This window comes from Loxodonta africana, chromosome 13, assembly GCF_030014295.1.
Source record: "Loxodonta africana isolate mLoxAfr1 chromosome 13, mLoxAfr1.hap2, whole genome shotgun sequence".
In the NCBI taxonomy this organism is placed as follows: Eukaryota; Metazoa; Chordata; class Mammalia; order Proboscidea; family Elephantidae; genus Loxodonta; species Loxodonta africana.
In genome coordinates, this window is record NC_087354.1 from 69634840 (window position 1) to 69652200 (window position 17361).

A 17361-nucleotide genomic window follows, 5' to 3' on the forward strand; every position below is an offset into this window, starting at 1 on the left:
TGTGCTCATGCCAGTCTTACTAATCAAAAATCCTTGGTCAGAGGGGCAGCGGGGAGAAGGAAATAGATTTTTTTTTTAAATAAAACTTTAAATTTGGAAAGTGGTAGGAGATGACACCCAAAATATTTCATTATGTTCTAACAGAAAATAAGCTTTTTATGCTTATCTCATTGATAATTTTTTAATTTTTAGCCCAAAGATTTTCTCAACTGGGATTCTCATCTGAATCCAAGAACATGAAAATGATCTGAATGACTATTTGCTCAGTTCTCGCAACGATGATACTGTCAAGGGCTGCAAAGGGTCTGAAATCTTACCCTGCTTGCAGACTACCAAGTTAGCCTGCCATGGTTTTGTGGATGCTGGCAGAAGACATGGGACGCCTACGTCAGAGCCAAGGGACTCTTAATCACAGCAGTAGCAGCAGTCAGGGTATCAGTTGTGTCTTGGGCCAGCTCCCCGAGGCCCAGTTCCCACAGAAGGATGTAGAGGGAGCCTGGTAGCACCTGGGTGGGGAGTGTTGCAGGAGAGGAGCCCTGAGTTTAGGAAGTCTGAATCTTTTATGGTGGGCAATAAAGCTTTCCCTTTTCTCCAAAGGGAGGCCCGTCTCTATCTTCCAAGGCCATTGGCTCTACAAACATCCTTGCGAAAGATAGTCCAGCACAAAGGTGGTCTGTGCCTCTGCTCGCTGGATGTGCACAAGCCTGAGAGACCACGGAGAATTGTTTCCCAACAGGCTGAGCTAGAGCTGCTCTAGGTGTGTGGGAGAGACTGCTTGACCTTGCGTGGACTGCCGTTCCCAAAACATCTAGTGTTCTTCCAGTATTTTAAATCAAAGAAGGGAAAGAAAAAAACAAAAACCAAACCCATTGCTGTCGAGTTAATTCCGACTCATAGCGACCCTATAACAATGACGAAGGGAAAGAGACTATCAAAAATTCTCCTTTTAACAGTAATATTTTCTTCTACTGCTTTTGAGAAAATATAGGTATTTTTTTAATTAAATATTTTTTGAAATATTTTGATCCTTATTACAAAAAAAAAAAAAGTTACCTAAATTCTGGAAAGTAGGAGAATGTTTTATATACTGAAGATCATATTTACAATTTCTTGCCTTCCAAAAAGTATGACTCCTTGGCTTTTGAGAGACACCTTATGAAACACCATCGTCTGACCTCTACTGGGCAAGATGTGAACTCAATGGACGACCTGATATATTATCTGAATGGCTGCTTGCCTCATCCCCACTCCTTCCCAACAGACAAGCGGGAGGAAAGTCTCTTCTGCCTAAGCATCTGCTCTGTTTCCCAAACCTTGTTTTACCTCATGGGGCTTTCCTTTTCAAAGGGCTTCCAGTCCTCCTCATGGCTTGCTATGTCTCATCTCCACAGAGACTGCTCCCAGTGTTGCATTTTGCTAACTCTTATGAACATTCCAGCTTGCAAAGTTTGTGCCTATGTGGAATCCCAAAATCCAAAGGAGAGGTACGTAGCTGAGGCTTCTGAGATATGGTAGGGGTAAACTCAAAAACAGAACACAGAAACTCAGATACAGAAGGTCACGTCTAAATGGAAAGGCGCTAAGGGTATATTAGTGAACAGGTTAGTGCTGGATTAAAATTAACAACAGAAGAGTCACAGAAAACAGAATTCTAACGTTCAGAACCCGAGCTTGAACAAGAAGTGCTGATCGTGAGTCCCTGTTTTAGGAAAGGCTGGAGAAAGCTAGCTAAGAGACAGGCCCTTACCTTCTGCATTTGCTATTTCAACAATTCTGTCATTGACTGAGGTTTTTGCTTGTTTGTTTTTTTAAAAGAAAGATGTAGGGATTGAGTAGATAATGGCTATGAAATATCTGATCTTTATTTTTAAAAAGCCTTATAAGCATAGGATCTCCTTGTTACTTTATCTTCATCCTGTAGCTGTCTTTCCTCTGGAAAGATGGATGGCCATGATTTCTTCCCTTGACTCTTTATGACTAGGAAGTGTTGATAGGGGGTGTGGTAAAACATCTCATCTTCCACCACCACCACCCCCAAGCACCTTACATAATTGCTGGGAGATGAAATGGCAATTGTTCCACTAACTGTAGCCTTAAATTCTCCATCAGACCTTCTCTCATCCCTTCCTCTCTTTTCCCTTCCTGATTAGTAAGACACCATTAAAGGTTCATTTTCTGCTGAAGAAATCGCTTTAAGATTTATAGGTTTCTTGGCTGGGGATGAAATAGGTTTTATGATTTCTGAATAAATGGCTGCATGGGAGAGTTATAAATAAGTTGCTCAAGGAATGATATTTTTTAAATAGTGTTCCCTCTTTTTTTTTTTTTTTTCTGACCAAAGGCTAGGGAACCTCCTGTTAACTCTCAAGTCATTAATGCAGTACTTCATCCACCTGATTTATAAAATAATCTCAGTTTGCGGAGTCCCTGGGTGGTGCGAACGGTGAAGCTCTGGACTACTAGCTGAAAGGTTGGTGGTTCAAACTCACCCACTCAGAGGTGCCTTGGAAGAAGGCCTAGTGATCTGCTTCCAAAAGGTCACAGCTTTGAAGGCCCTATGGAGCAGTTCTACTTTGCTCACATGAGTTTCACCATGAGTCAGAGTTGACTCAATGGCAACTAGCAGCAACAACAACATTGTTGTTGTTTTAGAACTTTTCTATTGTTTGCTCAGACGTTGGTTGAAGGCTTCACATCTAGCGCTGTGCCTGGCTTTGGGAGGTCTACAGAATGTAAAAGCCCTGATTTAGCCCCCACAGGGCTTATGTTCAAGGCAAGAGAAACATCAGAAAACAGCTAATGCCAATTTGCCCAGATGTTTTTTGATGTAATGGGTGTTCAGAGAAGGTCTATGAGCTAGAGGGGCCAAAGAAGGCGTACTGGGAAGGCAGGACTGGAGCTGATCAGAGGAAGGGAAATATTAGAATAGGCAGAGGAGGTGGGAGAGCCTGAGAGGAGAGGAGAATCATGAGGCAGAGCGTGGCACACCCAGGGAAGCAGAGCCGCCAGTCGAGCAGTTTGGCTACTGAGCAATGGATACCACTGGAGGGAATGAGTACCCTTGTTGCGGGGAGGCAGATTGGCTAAGTTGGGTCTTAGGTGGCTGAGTCTGAGTCTGGCAGAGGTGAGCTGGACATGTTGGAGTAGGATTGGGGGTTAGCCAGGAAACCATATTGGTAATGAAACTAAGAGAATGGAACATTCTGTTATGATGTAAAGTTATAGAATGGAGCAGCCTTGGAGTCATTTGGAAGGAAGCATGGACAGAACTCGGTATTAGTTCTACTATCGTGGAAAGAAGGAAGAATCAAAGATAATGCTCAGGAATGTTGACAGATGAGAAAGCTCCTCGTGGAGACTGGTTTTCAGGGGAAGAGGGTGAATTTGAGGTGAAAAGTGTGTGGGTGTAGCCAACATTCAATACATGGTGCGTTGAAAATGTAATTGAATAAAACAAGAAGCTTCTTCTGCATTGTGCTTTTAAAGTAAGCATCTACCATAGCCATAAGCTACCAGTTTTGAAGTAATTTCAAAATAATTTAGTTCAGATCAACACATATTGATTGAACTCGCTGTCCATGTTTGGAGTACCTTCCAAGTGTCTGGAGTCTGTTCACTGACCACTTTATCATTTTTTTTTAATTTGCAAATATTAGGGAATGCTCAGTTCACCACAAAATATTTGTTGTTCATTAATTTCTCCCTTTCTGATTTTCTAGTCTGGCCCTTTCTAGATAAATCCAGGTTCCCAGTGGCAATTTTTCTGGGTTGCCACGTGTATATGATCAGCTGTAAGAGCTTTAAATGTTAGAAGACCACGAGTTGATCTTTTGGAAGCTGTCATTCATGGGCTTGACTCCAAATTCTTTTGACTTTCCTTTGTAAGCAGGCAAATGAGCACTTTAAAACTCCAACCAACCATTTTGAACAATTAGATTCTATTTTCCTAATTAGTGAACTGATACTGTGGTAGGTTGGACAAGAGTAGGTCTTCTGCTGCACAAACTTGGAGAAGTATAGTAAGATGTCTCCAGTTTGGGGCTGTAGGGTGCACCTGGGAGGATGAGGAGAGGCCTCTGTCACCACTGATTATCTGGAGAGACAAGTGAGGTATCATCCTGGCCATCTAGAAAAGGGATGTCGTGTATTTGGTGTTAATCCTGTCCTTTAAACTTCCACCCTTAGCCCAAGTCAGACCCGATCAACTATGGTCCAGTGGCTTAACCCGCAGTCTCCAACCACACCGAGCTCCAACCCAGCTGCTCCACCTCCTTCACCAAAGTCATCACCTTTCCCCTTCTCTTCTCCTGCCACCATAGTGGACAAGCCACCTGAAAGGTATGTGTTTTGGAGTATTACGTGGAATATGGTGCGAGATCACAGAAGGGTCTCAATAAACCTGAGCAGATACTTATATTCTCTGCTAGAAAAGACTTACTCAGGTTCTTCCCAGCTTCCTGAATTTTCTAGACAATAGTCACAGCCTTTTATCAGGACTGTGCCTCAGTTCAGTGGCAGATACATTCTCAGGAGAAACTTGCCTTACGTGAGAACTGCTGGAACCTACTCTGTCTTTTTGGTGCTGGCTGTGCATTTATGAAGCTCCTCATTTCTGAGGAACGTCTTCTATTTGACTACAAAGCGTATGCTTTGTTTCACAAGGAGGGAGGCAGGGCACTGGAAATGTTATTGAACGTGGCCAGTTAATGGGCTGGTTCTACACAAGAAAGGTTTAGCAGACCCTTCCTCCTGGGTTGCAAGCTGAGGTTCTCCGTCAGTGCCTTCTCCTACTCCAGTGAGGTGGGATGTTTCCTTCTGCTTAGGTTCACATCTGGCTGGAAGCATGCATGGTTTCCATCCTACCCCATTCTGCCCTTTTCCCCCAAGACCACATGGGATGTTTTGAAAAGGGGTGACAAGTGGAGCCTGGTGTCCCTCTCTGAGATGGGGGTGAGGGGACTGAGACAAGGAAAATACAGATAAGAGCAACAAGCCCCTCCCAGCGTGGTGTGGGAAGCAGATTGCCGTCACAGAGGGATGTGTGTCAGTGTCATTGCTGAGCCCATTAGTGTGTGGCTCCTTCTGCCTCAAGATACCAGTGCTTTTCCTAATAGACAAACCAAAGTGCTTAGGAAGTCAGCATGCCCTGTGGTTCTAATAATGCTGAATGACAGGAAAGGGCATCCCACCAGGCTTAGTGGAGAATTAGGTGAAGAGACTCGGTGAAAGCTGCTCAGAGAGGCTCCCTAAAGAAAGTTTGGGATTTCATACCCATCATTTACTTGAAAATCAAGTGCTGAGGCTTTGCCTGACGTTCATTTCCCTGCTAATTTCCTTTCTGGAAGGAGTTGCACCTCTGGTGACATAGAAATGAGATTTGGGAACAAGGAGGTGGGGAACGAATGTTGAGGTCTCTCTTTGGATTTTTCACACGTTGATTGGTGTCTTTCCTGCTCCCTTTTCAGCATTGCCAATCGGAAGGCTCGAGCGGTGTATCCATGCGAGGCTGAACACAGCTCAGAATTATCTTTTGAAATAGGAGCAGTTTTTGAGGATGGTAAGTGTTAGCAGGAACTTTGTGCTACCATATATTCTGTCACCCCAAACATCTACAACATGGAACAAGCAGACTCTGGTTGTCATGTTGTCAGGGGACATGTCCCACCCTAGATGCATGGCTTTGAGAGGGCTGATCCATTTGTCTCCAAGGAACTGAATGCTGTGCCTCGATGGCTGAAATACTTCTCCCAGTTACATCTTTGTTGTTCTCCAACCCCTTTTATTATTGTAGGTCTTCACTTAAGACATCTTTCTCCCATAATATAAAGAAGCTTAGTGCCACTTGGAATTAGGAAACATTTGATTGGCTTCCTTTGTTTTCCCCTTCCAGAATTCCCAACCCAGACTCCTAAATGCTCCATGTTTGCCAAGTTCAAGTTATCAGAGAAGGGTACTGTGCTCAGAAAATTTTTATTTATAATTCCCTTACCATTTTTGCATGCTTGACATGATTTTTGCGGATTTGAACAGTGTGTGAATCTCCAGATGTGGGTATTGACTTTGGATATGAAAACAGGGGTGTAGATTTTTATTTGAGTGTTTAATATTCACACACAGCACTGAGGAGTTATGCCTGGCTTGATAGTTCACAAATTTCTTCTATGAGTCAGTGTATGTCTTTTTCTTTCCCTCTTGATTTCTTCTCTCCCCAGTCTTGCTCATTATAACATTCATTGGGTTGCTGTGGAAACAGTGATGTTGTGTGTGGGTGGAGCTCCCCAAAAAAGTTCTGGGGAAGCAGTGAAAACCTTAGATGCTTGGGAGTGGAATGGTTGATTAGCCAGCAGTTGGGAGAGTGTGAAATATAGCAACACAATGTACAGTTGTGTATTGTCTGTAATTTGTCTCTTGCTGATGATGTTTTTTTAGAAATCAGACTGACCCATTTTGAATAGACATTTATGTATTTGTAGTATGTGTCAGAAAACAACACAAAAACACGTACAACAGAAGTACGCTTTGTAGTGAAATTTTGTTCTTGGAATAGAAGGAAGAGCATTCCTCTATCACCATAATGTAGAGACATACAGTTTTTCAAAGAGAGTGTGGTAAAACAGCTTCCCTACTCCAGGCCTGTTACATTTTGGCACACCATACGGCAGGAGGGAAAGCTGAGATGTTAGCATTGAAACCCACCCATGTGAAAAATGATAATGAGTTTTCATCATCCATGTGATACTTTGTGTGATTAGATTTCTTTAAAATCCCTTATGTAGTATTGTTTTCAAGATGTTTACCTTGGCAGAGGTGTATCTATTAAGATGTCTTTGGGTGCAAGTAACAACTCTGACACAACTGGCTAAATCAATCATGCAAATGAACTGTCTCACAAAATAATGAGTGTAGAGATAGGGAGACCTGGTGGGGCAATGGTGAAATGCTTGGTTGCTAACGAAAAGTTTGGTAGTTCAAACCAACTCAGCGTCTCTGTGAGAGAAAGACCTGGTGATCTGCTTCCATAAAGATTACAGCCAAGAAAACCCTGTGGGGCAGTTCTACACTGTTACATGGGGCCACTATGAGTCGGAATCAACTCAACAACACCCAGCACCAACAACACAGAGGTAAAGAGCTCCAGGATTGGTTAATTCAGTTTCTCTGGGCTTTCATCAAGGACCAAAGTATTTTTGTCTGTCTTTTAAACTGTTATCAGCAGATATGCCTGTGGCCGGTTTCTGTGGTGGGGACAAGATAGCTGCCACAGTTCTGGGCATCATGGCCACACTCAGCTTTAGCAGAAGGAGGTGCCTTATTCATATGCTCTTTTTTTTAAAAGGACAGGAAAACCTTTACAGACACTTCCTAGTCTTCCTCCCTTTATATCTCAATAACCAGAACTGCATTATATGTGCACCCTAAACCCATCATAGGCAAAGATTTAGACCAATCAGAACCACACTGGGCCTGGGGACACCTCCTCTGGGTTCACAGCCATGTGAATGAGGGTCAGCATGTAAACCAAATTTGACTGTGCCAGCAAGGATAAGAGGGGAATGGAGATTAAATGTCTGACCCAGAAGACGTAAGTTCTCAAACTCCTAAGGCCCTAAATGACTTGTATACCAGTTGCTAGTGGATTCCAGCTCATGGCTACTCCATGTGTGCAAAGGAGAACTTCTCCGTAGGGTTTTCATGGCTGTGACCTTTTGGAAGCATATTGCCAGGCTTTTCTTCTGAGGTGTCTTTGGGTGGGTTCAAACTACCAATCTTTTGGTTAGTTGCCAAGTGCTTACCCATCTGTGCCACCCAGTGACTCTGAAAATGACTTGTAGGAATCAAAGTAACACACAGACACACACAGACACACACAAAGGAGCCTTATATTATATGGAAACCCTGGTGGCATAGTGGTTAAGTGCTATGGCTGCTAACCAAAAGGTCGGCAGTTCAAATCCACCAGGCACTCCTTGAAAACTCTGTGGGGCAGTTGATGACAGCAATGGGTTTGGGTTTTTTTTTTTTTTAATATATAATATATATATTTTCCTGCAAGTCATTTCCTCATACACATACCAATATCTCAGTGTGTTTTGGGAGAAGAAAGTGATTGATAGTGTGCTAGCTATGGATTAGAAGCCCTGCACTTATTTTGTGAGTTCAGATTTTGGCTTGTTCACTTCCTGTGTGACTCTGGCCAAGTTCCTGACGTACTCTATGCATCATTGTATTCGTCCAGATCTTCAGAGATGTCCACAAGATTGATGATGTGTCAGGGAAGTATTTGGGTGACTAGAAGCTAGGCATCAGTGCCATAGACCTTAGTGGAGGAAGTTACTGACAGTGAGGCCATGCCTGGCGCATCATGGTATGCTGTGGCTCTGGCTACATTTTGAGCCAAGTCACGTCTCTATGATTTGATGCCGTGTAACGTTGATTTCCAGCTCTGTCTGGGCTACTGCTGCCTGGGGCACACAGCGTCTCGGTGGTTCCTTAGTCCCTCCTACAATGTCACCTGCTCCACAAATGCTGGGTAGATGTGCTGATACCGTCCCCCTGTACAAGTCTGTTAGCGTCTCATTTCACATGAGCTCCTTGCCTTGCACGTGTCTCCCCTGGGGTTCTTTGGTGGTGGTGCAGATAAGCAGAGAGCAGTACATTCCTACACCATTAGCCTGGCTACTTCTTAGGGACATTTCGTAAGGAACACAGTCACGCGAAGGCCCTCAAGCCACAACCATTTGCCATCTAGTCAGCTTCAACTCATGGTGACTCATGTGTGTCGGAGGAAAACTGTGGTCCATCACGTTTTCAATGGCTGATGTTTCAGAAGTCGATTGCCAGGCTTCCTTTGGAGACACCTCTGTGTAGCCTTGAACCTCTAACCTTTCAGTTAGCAGCCGAGCACGTTAACCATCTCTACCACCCAGGGACTCCTTGAAGGCCCTTATACAGGGTTTATTCTTTTCTCAGTGCATTTGTACCTTCATCTTCTGTGAATAGTTAATATCTTAGCAGATACTTGATAAAAAGCTAGAACTATGTGCTTGCTCAGAACATGTCCAATAAAGCCCTGCCTCAAATGGCTGTGGGGTCTCCTCTTCTGATGACTTCCACACAGCAGGACAGACCAGCAGGTCATCCGACCTCATTTCTCTGCAGATAGACAGTGTTCTGAGTGGCCACTGCTTCCAGCTCAGCCACAGGACTGACACCGGGAACATACCTCTCTGTGGACGAGCCATAGTTTATATCCCTGAAATGCCCAAGACATCCTTCCTGTGTTCACTCATCCAACTGGAATCTTCCAGCACCAGAAATGCTGTTTGCAGTTCAGTCCCTTTTTGTACATCTTCCAGGCAACAAAGGAAATGGGTTTATGGCATTCAGGGCCTTTGGAGAAGACAAAATTCAGGTCAAAGTGGCCCTTGGGCCGCATTGTCAGTGGTTACGTGGTTTGGAACATATACAACAATGAAAAGCCATAACTCAGAGTGTGAAAGGGAAAAGGATCATTAGCAATTATGTAGCTCTATAACTGTTCCTTCCTCTTTGCTTACTGTGTGGGCCTGGGTTTAATTTATGAGTTCAAATTCTAGGCCAAAGATTTGATTCTATAGTAGACACACTAATGATTAGCCTTGTTCTGGGGAAACAGCTCCCATATCCACCCACGGAGGAATGTATTAGTGAAGTCTCAGGACACCCTATGCCCCTGTGACTGCCAGAGGGACCCTTGCCTTTTCTATGGGCCTGGGGACCCCAGAAACACCTTCCATTGATTATCAGTCAGTGCTGCTTTCTGTCCAGATAGGAGTCTCCAGTCAGAGTGGGAAGTGGGTCTTCTGTCTGGACTGCCCAACAGCACTGGAGAGGCCTCAGGGCTGGAGAGCTTAGGAGCTGGAACACCCAGCAGTGATGATTCCTGTCCTTCCAGGTTTTGTTCTTGCTACATGTAGACAAAGGGGCCCTGGTGGTACAATGGTTAAACACTTGACTACTAACCAAAAGGTTGGCAGTTCAGATCCACCAGTGGCTTTGCAGGAGAAAAGACCTGGCGATCTTCTCCTGTAAAGATTACAGCCTAGGGAGCCCTATGGGGCAGTTCAACTCCTTCATATAGGGTCACCATGAGTGGGAATTGTCTCAATGCAGTGGGCTACGTGTATGATAAAACTGTGTTTTAACCATAGCTGGGGTGAGAGAGGAGTCCCTGGGTGGTCCTAATGGTTAACCCACTTGGCTGCTAACTGAAAGGTTGGAGGTTCGAGTCTACCCAAAGGCATGTCAGAAGAAAGGCCTGGCAATTTACTCCTGAAACATCAGCCATTGAAAACCCTATGGTGGATGGTTCTACGCCGTAAGTCAGAATCTAATAGATGGCAAGGAGTAGTGGATAAGAGAATAAGAAAAAACGTTCAATTTAATGGTAGCCTCAGGGTGGGGAGAGGAAGTGAGGACGGGCGGGTAGGGGATGGTGAGGGGAGAAGCGCACAGATCACGTTCTATTTCTTAAGTTGGGTGGTAGGTTTCAGGTATTCATTTTATTATTAGGCTTCAGTGATTTAAATATGTATCACATATGTTGTTTACATTATGTTTAAAAAACAGTATATATAAGGAAAAGCCTGAGTTCAGAATCTGTTCTGGAGCATCTCACAGATGTGTTATAGTTGCCAGCTCCTTGTCCATGTTGTTGTGGGACACTAAATTGTAATGACAGGGAGCACTGGTGACCCTCATCACATGGGGTCTGATACTGCTTGGTTTCTGGAAGACGTGGGACTCCTCAAGGTCACACAGCGTCCCACTGGCAGGCCCGGGATTGGACCCAGCCCATGCTTCAGGACAGAGTCTGTGGCTTCAGCACATAGTTATGTGTTCTGGAGTGTCACGGGAGTGTCTAATGAACAGCTGCCTTCACAGCCTCGGGTGTGAAATGCTTGGTACGTGTTTGCTCCTTCGTTTTCTCTGCATAGTTGGTCTCTTAGACTTTATGAAAAGATAGAAGCACATGCTTGCTCAGAGCACGTACAGTTAAAGCCCTGCCTCGAATGGCTGTGGGGTCTCCCTGTCTGATGACTTACACACAACAGGACAGACCGGCAGATAATGCGACCTCACTCTGTGGAGATGGGCTTAGCCCACAGGACTGTCACCAGAAACACATGTGGGTTGTGGCCAGGTGGCAGGACTGGCATTGGGGAACGAGGAGAATCTTTAGTTTACTTCCCCCTTTCCTTTCCCACTGCCTCTTGGAGCCTCTGTGGAAGGCATCTCCTGTTCTCCAGTGCTAATTAGGGTCCCTGACTCCATCCGGGTATTGCTACTCGTGTGGTTCTTCTCCCAGCATGAGGATGGCCATGCTTCTGGCTGCCTGGGGCTCCGGGGCAGAAGGAGAGTCAGGCGTCCAGACTGAGAAAGCCGTGGAGACCACAGTCCACAGGGCACACGGGAATTGGCAGAAACGGAGGCCATCACATCTCTTACCCAGAAAAATGGACAGTCAGCCCCCACTGTGCACCCAGACAGCTTTCTGTGGAGAGGCCACTCTCTCCAGCTTTGGCCAGCATAGTGTCTGAGCAGACTGGGCAGTAGCACAGCGATCCGCCATCATGGCCTCTTCCCTGGGGTGGCGCAGTGATAACGTGAATGGAGGCATAAGCTCTCTCATCGTCTCACAAATGAGCTGTAGTGAGCTTTTGTCTCAACACTTTCCCATGAACCTTGGTGGTGTAGTGGTTAAGTGCTAAACAAAAGGTTGGCAGTTCGAATTCACCAGCCACACCTTGAAAGTCCTATGGGGCAGTTCTCTGTCCTATATGGTTGCTGTGAATCGGAATCCACTCGATGGCAATAGGTTTGGTTTGGTTTTGGTTTGATCTGCGGCACGGAGTTTCTGGAAGTGGGGTCCTCATTGCTCTTGGCAGCTGCTGGACCATGGCTAGAGGTTGGACCCACAGAGGTGTTAAGCACCCAGATACTGGAAACCCAAGTGACAGGTGTTAAAATAAATAGTGCCAGTGTCTGAAGTTTTCTTGTAAAATTATGTAAATAAAAGCCCTTCTCTCCCGTGAGAGGAGAGATACTGCCATGCGGGTCTCCAGCTCCGACTCCCCTCTCTCACCTGACGCCCTGGCTTCCTCCTTTAGAGGCATCTGGGAGCTCAGGGTGAGAGCAGGCCCGCTGAGTGCGTGGACGGTCAGCAGTAACCCTAGCTGTGGTAGGGGTTGCTCTAGAAAAGCAAAGTCTGTTCTAAAAAAACGGGATCCTGCGAGCCTGTAGTGCTCGGGTTCAGTCCTTACAGACTCTTGGACCTTGTGAGATAGCTGGTCCCAGAGACCATTCCTGGCTTCAGGTGACTTTTCATCTTCATCTTCTGGGTACAGCAAGCACCTGACATGAGCTGGGAGCCTGTAACCAGAGGAGCACTCAGCGCCTTTCCACCTTAATGACTCTTCAGTTATTATCCATTCTACCAATTCCCAGTTCAGCCATGGAAGTCTAAACTGCTTTGTTTTATCAGGAGTTGGTTATTTAGAGTTATTTTTATTGGCTTAAGTGCTCATTAAATTTGTATTTGCTATAACAACATTGTCATATTCCACACATCTTCCAAGGAGAAAGTTATTTAAGTAGCAATAAAACTATGACACCTTATTTTTCGCACCTCCAAAGAGCATTTACTGAGCATAGTGTACGGCCCCAGAAAGATACAGCAGAGGATTGGTGTGCTGCGTGTGGAAGGGACAGTCCATGGGGGTGGCCTGGCTGAAGGAGGCTGGGAGAGGGATTGTAGGTCCTGACACACAGATTCATGCTCAGTAATACAGGTAGAGTGAATGGTGGGTAATAGGTTCTTTTGCTCTTGAAATAATACGTTTACTTCCCCACCTTAGAGCCTGGGAATGGTGTCTGCCTGGCATCGTACCCGCTGCTTAGATATTGTTATTTTAACCTTTGCAACAACTTCTAATGCTCAATTGTTGACCCTCTTTTATAAATGAAGATGCTGAGGCTAAGACAGATTCAGTTACTCACCCAAGGTCACACAGTCCTTAAGGAGCCGGAACTCCAGCAAGCATCGCAGAGACTCCCAAACCAACCACATTTCCAATATATTCACGGCCTCTTGGCATTAGAATCTTCCCCAAAGTGAAGGGTTCTCTTAGCTCCCAAAACTGCTGTTAGAGGAAGCAGTTTGAAACACTAAGTATAATGAGGTACAAGGAATGTGTGTTTTTGTGTTCAGCGCAGAAGGGGAAGACCCCCCAGGCCTCATCTGTAGCCTCTGAGCCACCTTCTGCATGCCTGGGTGAGCCAGGGTCTGGTAGCCCAGCTGTTGGTATATTGCATTCCGCTATTCTCCATCCACCTCACTGCTGGCCCTTGGCCACTCCTGGGCCCTCAGATACTGTAGGAGTCTCCTTGGTCCCCTCAAGTCAAGGCTATTTCTCCCCCAACTGGCCCCTGTCTTTGGGGGGTGAGGGCTGAGGAGGGAGAGAGGCAAATGGGGTCTGGGCTGGTCTCTCTGGTCTGCTGGTGGGGATTGGGAGGGCAGTGTAAGATTCAGGTCTGATCATGGTTTCCCACGTCCAAGCGGCCTTTACCCCCCCTTTGTGAGAAATCAGATATATGAATAGCTACCACTCAGTGTTTGTATGAGAGTGTGCATGTGTGTGTAGAGAGGAAGAAACAGCACAAGCGCAGGGCTTTACAGAAACTACTCTATCTGCTCCTCACAGCACTCTTAAGTGTCAACCAGCCCGTCTTGCAGGTAAAGGGACGGAGCAAGGCCCTGATGGTTAAGTCATTTCCCCCATGCACAAAGCAGGAGTCCATCCAGGCCCTCTGACTGGAGCTCTGGGCTCCTTTTCACTTGGAGCCACCATGTCACATAGACCCACAGCACCTCTCACAGAGAATCCATCCTTTTGCACTGACATTGACTGCATTCTGGTGGCACTGCCAGCTTGGGCAGTTTGGGTTACGTGAGAAACTTTCAAAAATCCTGCCCTGAAGAACAATGTCAGAATAAAGGTCAGTGAGGGCTGAAGGAAAGCAGTTTGCTGCTAGATCACCTCTAGGGCACATTTCTGAGGCATTCCTTTATTCATTCATTAGATAAACTATTACGTGTCAGGTGTGCTGCTAGGTGCTGGAGATTACAAGGTCCTTGCTCTCATGTGACAGTCTAGACTCAATGAGGGTGTCTCACTGTTTGTGTCTGTTTCTCTCTGTCAGTCACACACACACACACACCTGCTGGACTAAGTGCTTTGGCAGTAATATGCAGGGTGTGTAACTGGCACCCTGACCTGGTCTGGGGCCTCGGGAAGAGTCCCAGAGGGCAGGGCTGCTTCAGCTGATGTGTGAGGGATGAGTAGGCTCGTCCAGGCATAAACTGGGAGAAGAGAGTCAGTGGGGAGCCTCGAAGACTGGGTTTGTTGAACCTAAGGAAAGAACAGAAGACTGAGGCAGTGCAGACAGCCTGAATGTATACTTGCTTTATCCAGGGGAGGGAAGAATGAATGGTGGTCTTGTTGAAAAGGACAATTAGAAATGGACCCTTGGTGTTTTCCAAACTGTGGGTGGCTACATATTAGTGGGTCATGAGCTCAATTTGCAGAGTTACAATCAGCATTAAAAAACGATGGAATAAAAAAAAGGGTGCATTGTACATAGTGAGGGTAAGGAAAGTTTCACGAAACTTTTGCTTGTTATGCTTGTTGGGGGAGGTGCGTACTTGGTTTGTGATATGAACTATTTCTCACTATGGGTGGTAACCAGAAAATGTTTGGAAAACACTGCTCTAAGCTGCATTTCAGGGCCAGCTCCTGAGTTGGTCTTCTGGGCCCAAACCACACCACCCACTTCCTTTATGTACATGACTGCCCTCTGCTCCCTTCTGTGACCAGGGGCCTGGCCTGCCCACAGCTGGGGGTTAGTATGCTTCTCTGTTTGATCTCCCAACCCTAGTTTGAGTGCTTAAACCCTGTACCCTTTGCTGTCCAGCCTGCCGTCATTCTCTTATCCATTCCTCTTATCTACCAGTAGATATTGATGGACAACCTGCAGGGTGCCTGACACTGTGCCTAATATGTCAGGTCTGGGCCCTGCCCTCAGGAGCACTGCATCCAGCAGAGAGGGGAAAGTGTCTCAGCGTCTCTCTCGCTCGCTCGCTCTTTCACACACACACACACACACACACACACACACTTGTGCTGCAACAGTTCCTATGAGGGTTGATAGGTGCTGAAAAGAGTCAAGGAAGACTTCCCATAGAGGAAGCATCAAAATGGTTCTCAAAGGTGAAGAATTACCTGTGAAGAAGAGGGCAAAGGCATCCCAGGCAGAAGGCACTACCTGTCCAAAGGCCAAGAGGGACTCTGGGTGGGGGACTCTGGCTGAGTCACTGCGGATGCGCTAGTGGGGGTGTAAGGGAGCCCTAGTGGCACAGTTAAGCGCAGTTAAGCACTTGGCTGCTAACCACCAAGGTTGGCGGTTCAGGCCCACCAGCTACTCCGCAGGAGAAAGATGTGGCAGTCTGCTTCTGTAAAGATTTCAGCCTTGGAAACCCTATGGGGCAGCTGTACTCTGGGCTGCTGTAAGTTGGGATTATCTCAGTGGGAGTGGGAGCATGAGCAGGGCTGCTGAGAGGCAGGCAGGGCCAGGGGCCCAGGGCCGGACACCAGGCCAATAGAAAGCTTGGGTTTGATCCTATAGGCAATGGGGCTTAAGCAGGGAATGATATGATCAGCTGGAAAGTTCACTGAGCTCCTTTGTGCAGGGTGGATCGGAAGGGGCTGGGCTAAATGCTGGGCAACCAGTTAGGAGGCTGCTTCAGAAAGATAGATGAGGAATGTGGTGTCGAAGGGGGCAAATCCTGTGAAGAACCCTGTGCAGGCCCTGGGGGCTGGACACCCCACAAATGACCCCCTTTCTCTACCTTAAGACTCACAGCGGGACATTGAATGCCCAGGCAGCAAGAACTTGGAAGCATCTTGATAAAATGTGATTTCTCTTCTTTTTCAGTACAAACCTCAAGGGAACCTGGCTGGCTAGAGGGCACTCTGAACGGCAAGAGGGGGCTGATTCCACAGAACTATGTCAAGCTGCTGTAGCTCTTGGCCTCGTGGGCCTGCGCTGACCCTGGGACCCGAGGATCTGCCTAGGGCAACAACTGCCTTCCTCCTCATAGACGGCACCCACATCCACCTCCTACCTGGCCACGCAGGAATTTCAGATCACAGATTCGAACTCCAGGGGTGGGGCGGTGGGGCCGGAACACGTGTGGGGAGGGTGTGGAAGGTACCGAACAGAACCGTGCAGAGTGGGAGAAGACTGGAAGGATCAATGGAGTGGACTTTTCATTTGCCAGGCATCAGGACTGCTGGTTTTTAGTTACCCAGCCTGCAGGATGAGGAGGGGGGCATACCGCTGACCCCCTTCCCCTCTGGCCATCACACCACCAGGCTAGAGAAGGAGCCTCCCCCTCCACTCTCTCCCACACACCTGCTGCTGAGATTTTAAAGGGAACTGTATTTACTGGCAGTGTTTTCTTTCCAGGGCGCGCTCTGGGCTCTGGTCACCGTGGTGTGGCCGGGGCTTTGTCTAGAGGGGCTGTTGCTGGGGGCAGGGGGTCGAGTAATAAACCAGAGAGAAGCAGGGATAGGGATGCGCTTTTCTTGCCTGCTCCGGAGGGCACCCTCCTCCCTGGGCCCTGCTCACTCCACCTAGAAAGCGCACACTGGCATATTTATAACAGGCTTCTCGTTGGTGCTTCCCACCTGTGTGCTGTTTTCCAAACACCACCTCTTTGCCCCAAGGTCTCTGTAAATGAAATAAAATGTAATTTACTACTTGATTTGTCTGTCATGGTGTGGGGAAGAGGACAGGGAATTCATTACCCCTGTAATGTTTTATGATCAGGCAGCCCCTTGATGGAAATACATTCTCCTGTGACGTTGGCACCTCCCGAGACACTGCTAACTGGGAGCCTTGCTTATTCTCAGCAGGCATGTTCCTGGGAGCAGCGGGCCCCTCTGATGTGTGAAAATTCTGGAGGGCCCTGGCCTTTCCCACGGTGGCCTGGGTGACCTGCAGCCCTAGCCGCTGGTAGTTTGTACATAAACTGCATGAACCCTGTGGTGGCCAGCTCTCATGACTAGCTTCATTGTACTACTTGCTCCCCACGCCCCAACCCTCCCTTTGTTCTCTAGGCCTCAGTGCTAATCTCTCTACGGGATTAAGCTGGGCTGCAGGGCTGGGGTAGGTCAGACACTGGCAGCTCAGCTTCAGTCCCTGGGTGGTGTCCCTACCCATGGCCCTGCATGCGCCCATGCTGAGGCTGAGGGCTGCAGC

At 46.9% G+C, this 17361-nt stretch overlaps 1 protein-coding gene across 5 annotated transcripts in view; it reads left to right on the plus strand.

Moving 5' to 3' along the window:
* Positions 1-16864, plus strand: part of ARHGAP10 (Rho GTPase activating protein 10) — a 366346-nt gene extending 349482 nt beyond the window's left edge. For all 5 annotated transcript variants that reach the window (XM_023557138.2, XM_003417542.4, XM_023557137.2 and 2 more), the window contains 3 exons: positions 4186-4338; positions 5466-5557; positions 16033-16864. In XM_023557138.2, the coding sequence (XP_023412906.1) occupies positions 4186-4338; positions 5466-5557; positions 16033-16121 (334 nt within the window). In that variant the 3' untranslated portion in view covers positions 16122-16864. The remainder of the gene's footprint in view (positions 1-4185; positions 4339-5465; positions 5558-16032) is intronic.
* The last annotated feature ends 497 nt before the right edge of the window (positions 16865-17361 follow it).